General features: G+C 46.5%; 1 protein-coding gene across 1 annotated transcript in view; it reads left to right on the forward strand.

The window, feature by feature from the left end:
* The window catches only part of LOC132961602 (methyltransferase-like protein 27), a 6,937-nt gene extending 5,488 nt beyond the window's left edge, over positions 1-1,449 (forward strand). The window contains exons 4-5 of the mRNA XM_061033334.1: positions 39-131; positions 1,200-1,449. Coding sequence (XP_060889317.1) covers positions 39-131; positions 1,200-1,423 — 317 coding nt within the window. The 3' untranslated portion in view covers positions 1,424-1,449. The remainder of the gene's footprint in view (positions 1-38; positions 132-1,199) is intronic.

A 1,449-nucleotide genomic window follows, 5' to 3' on the forward strand; every position in this document is an offset into this window, starting at 1 on the left:
GAAAAACAACCTGACTCCGCCTCCTCTGCTGGTTTCAGGTGCGTTTGATTTGGTGGTCATCATCGGGGCTCTACGTGCTGGTTTCGTACCGGTCAGCGTCATCAGGGAGCTCTGGCAGGCGGCCAAACCAGGTAACAAACACTGGACTCATGTCGTCACGGTAACCAACACTGGACTCATGTCGTCACGGTAACCAACACTGGACTCATGACGTCACGGTAACCAACACTGGACTCATGTCGTCACGGTAACCAACACTGGACTCATGTCGTCACGGTAACCAACACTGGACTCATGTCGTCACGGTAACCAACACTGGACTCATGTCGTCACGGTAACCAACACTGGACTCATGTCGTCACGGTAACCAACACTGGACTCATGACGTCACGGTAACAAACACTGAGATCCTTTGGGTTTAATCACAAAATACGGAGAAATCAAAAATCGAAAGTGAAATCTTTATTGAATAAATTCATAACTTAATGTTTTGGAGAACAAAAAACAAATCCGGGGACCTCGTGACCTTGTGACCTTGTGACCTCAGCACAATCCAGAGGTGAAAAGACTAATGAGCACAATATTTATTTCAGTATCTGTTTCTTAATTTTGGGATTATATCCCCACCATGTAAACAGGAAGTTACCGTCACCATGACGACACGCTGCTACGCAGGGTTTTAAACTTAGATAGGAAGCAGAAGGTTTTGTTACAGGAAGTAAACTGTTTCTGTTCCCGACAGTTTGCTCTTGTTTTGTGTCCGATTGGTTCGTCAGCAGATCGGGTGAGATCTCATCCACTGATCGCTTTTCTAGCCCCGCCTCTTTATGTGATTGGCCCTTACTGTGTCTGTTTGTGAATCAGGGACTTTTATCAGTGAGGTCGGTTCACGAGAAGGGGGCCAATTCTGCACCGTATAATCGGACAATTGCTCATTTAGGTATACACAAAATGAGCACGGATGCACAGAGACGCTGTTTGCTCTGCAGGGCAGGTTGATGACGTCTTGTTGACTCGTTTACGCAGGTTTAATCATTCTGTGCATCAGGTCCCGGCTAACAAAGGGTTAATATCCTCGTAAGGGTTAAGGGTTCAGGTTTGATTCTTTTTGTTTCACACATAGGTCTGAACACAAGGGGGCGATGTGTAGGGAAGATCATCGCTCCACTTCTTAAAGAGTTTTTCTTTTCTTCCTGCAGGCGGATACGTCTGCATGTCGAGGGTGGACCCCAAGTCAGAGTCCGGAGAGAAATACAAGCTGAGTATGAAGCGAGAGCTGCAGCAGATGGAGGAGGAGGGGCTGTGGAGCCCCGTGTCAACTGGAGACATGAAGAAATACATGATGGATGTTTATCATAATCAGAAAGAGGACGAGCAGTACCTCGATGGAACCATGTATCTGTACAGGAAGTCCATCAGTTAGGATCTGTAGCAGAATATAACTCAATA

Source organism: Labrus mixtus, unplaced genomic scaffold (genome assembly GCF_963584025.1).
Source record: "Labrus mixtus unplaced genomic scaffold, fLabMix1.1 SCAFFOLD_101, whole genome shotgun sequence".
Lineage (NCBI taxonomy): Eukaryota > Metazoa > Chordata > Actinopteri > Labriformes > Labridae > Labrus > Labrus mixtus.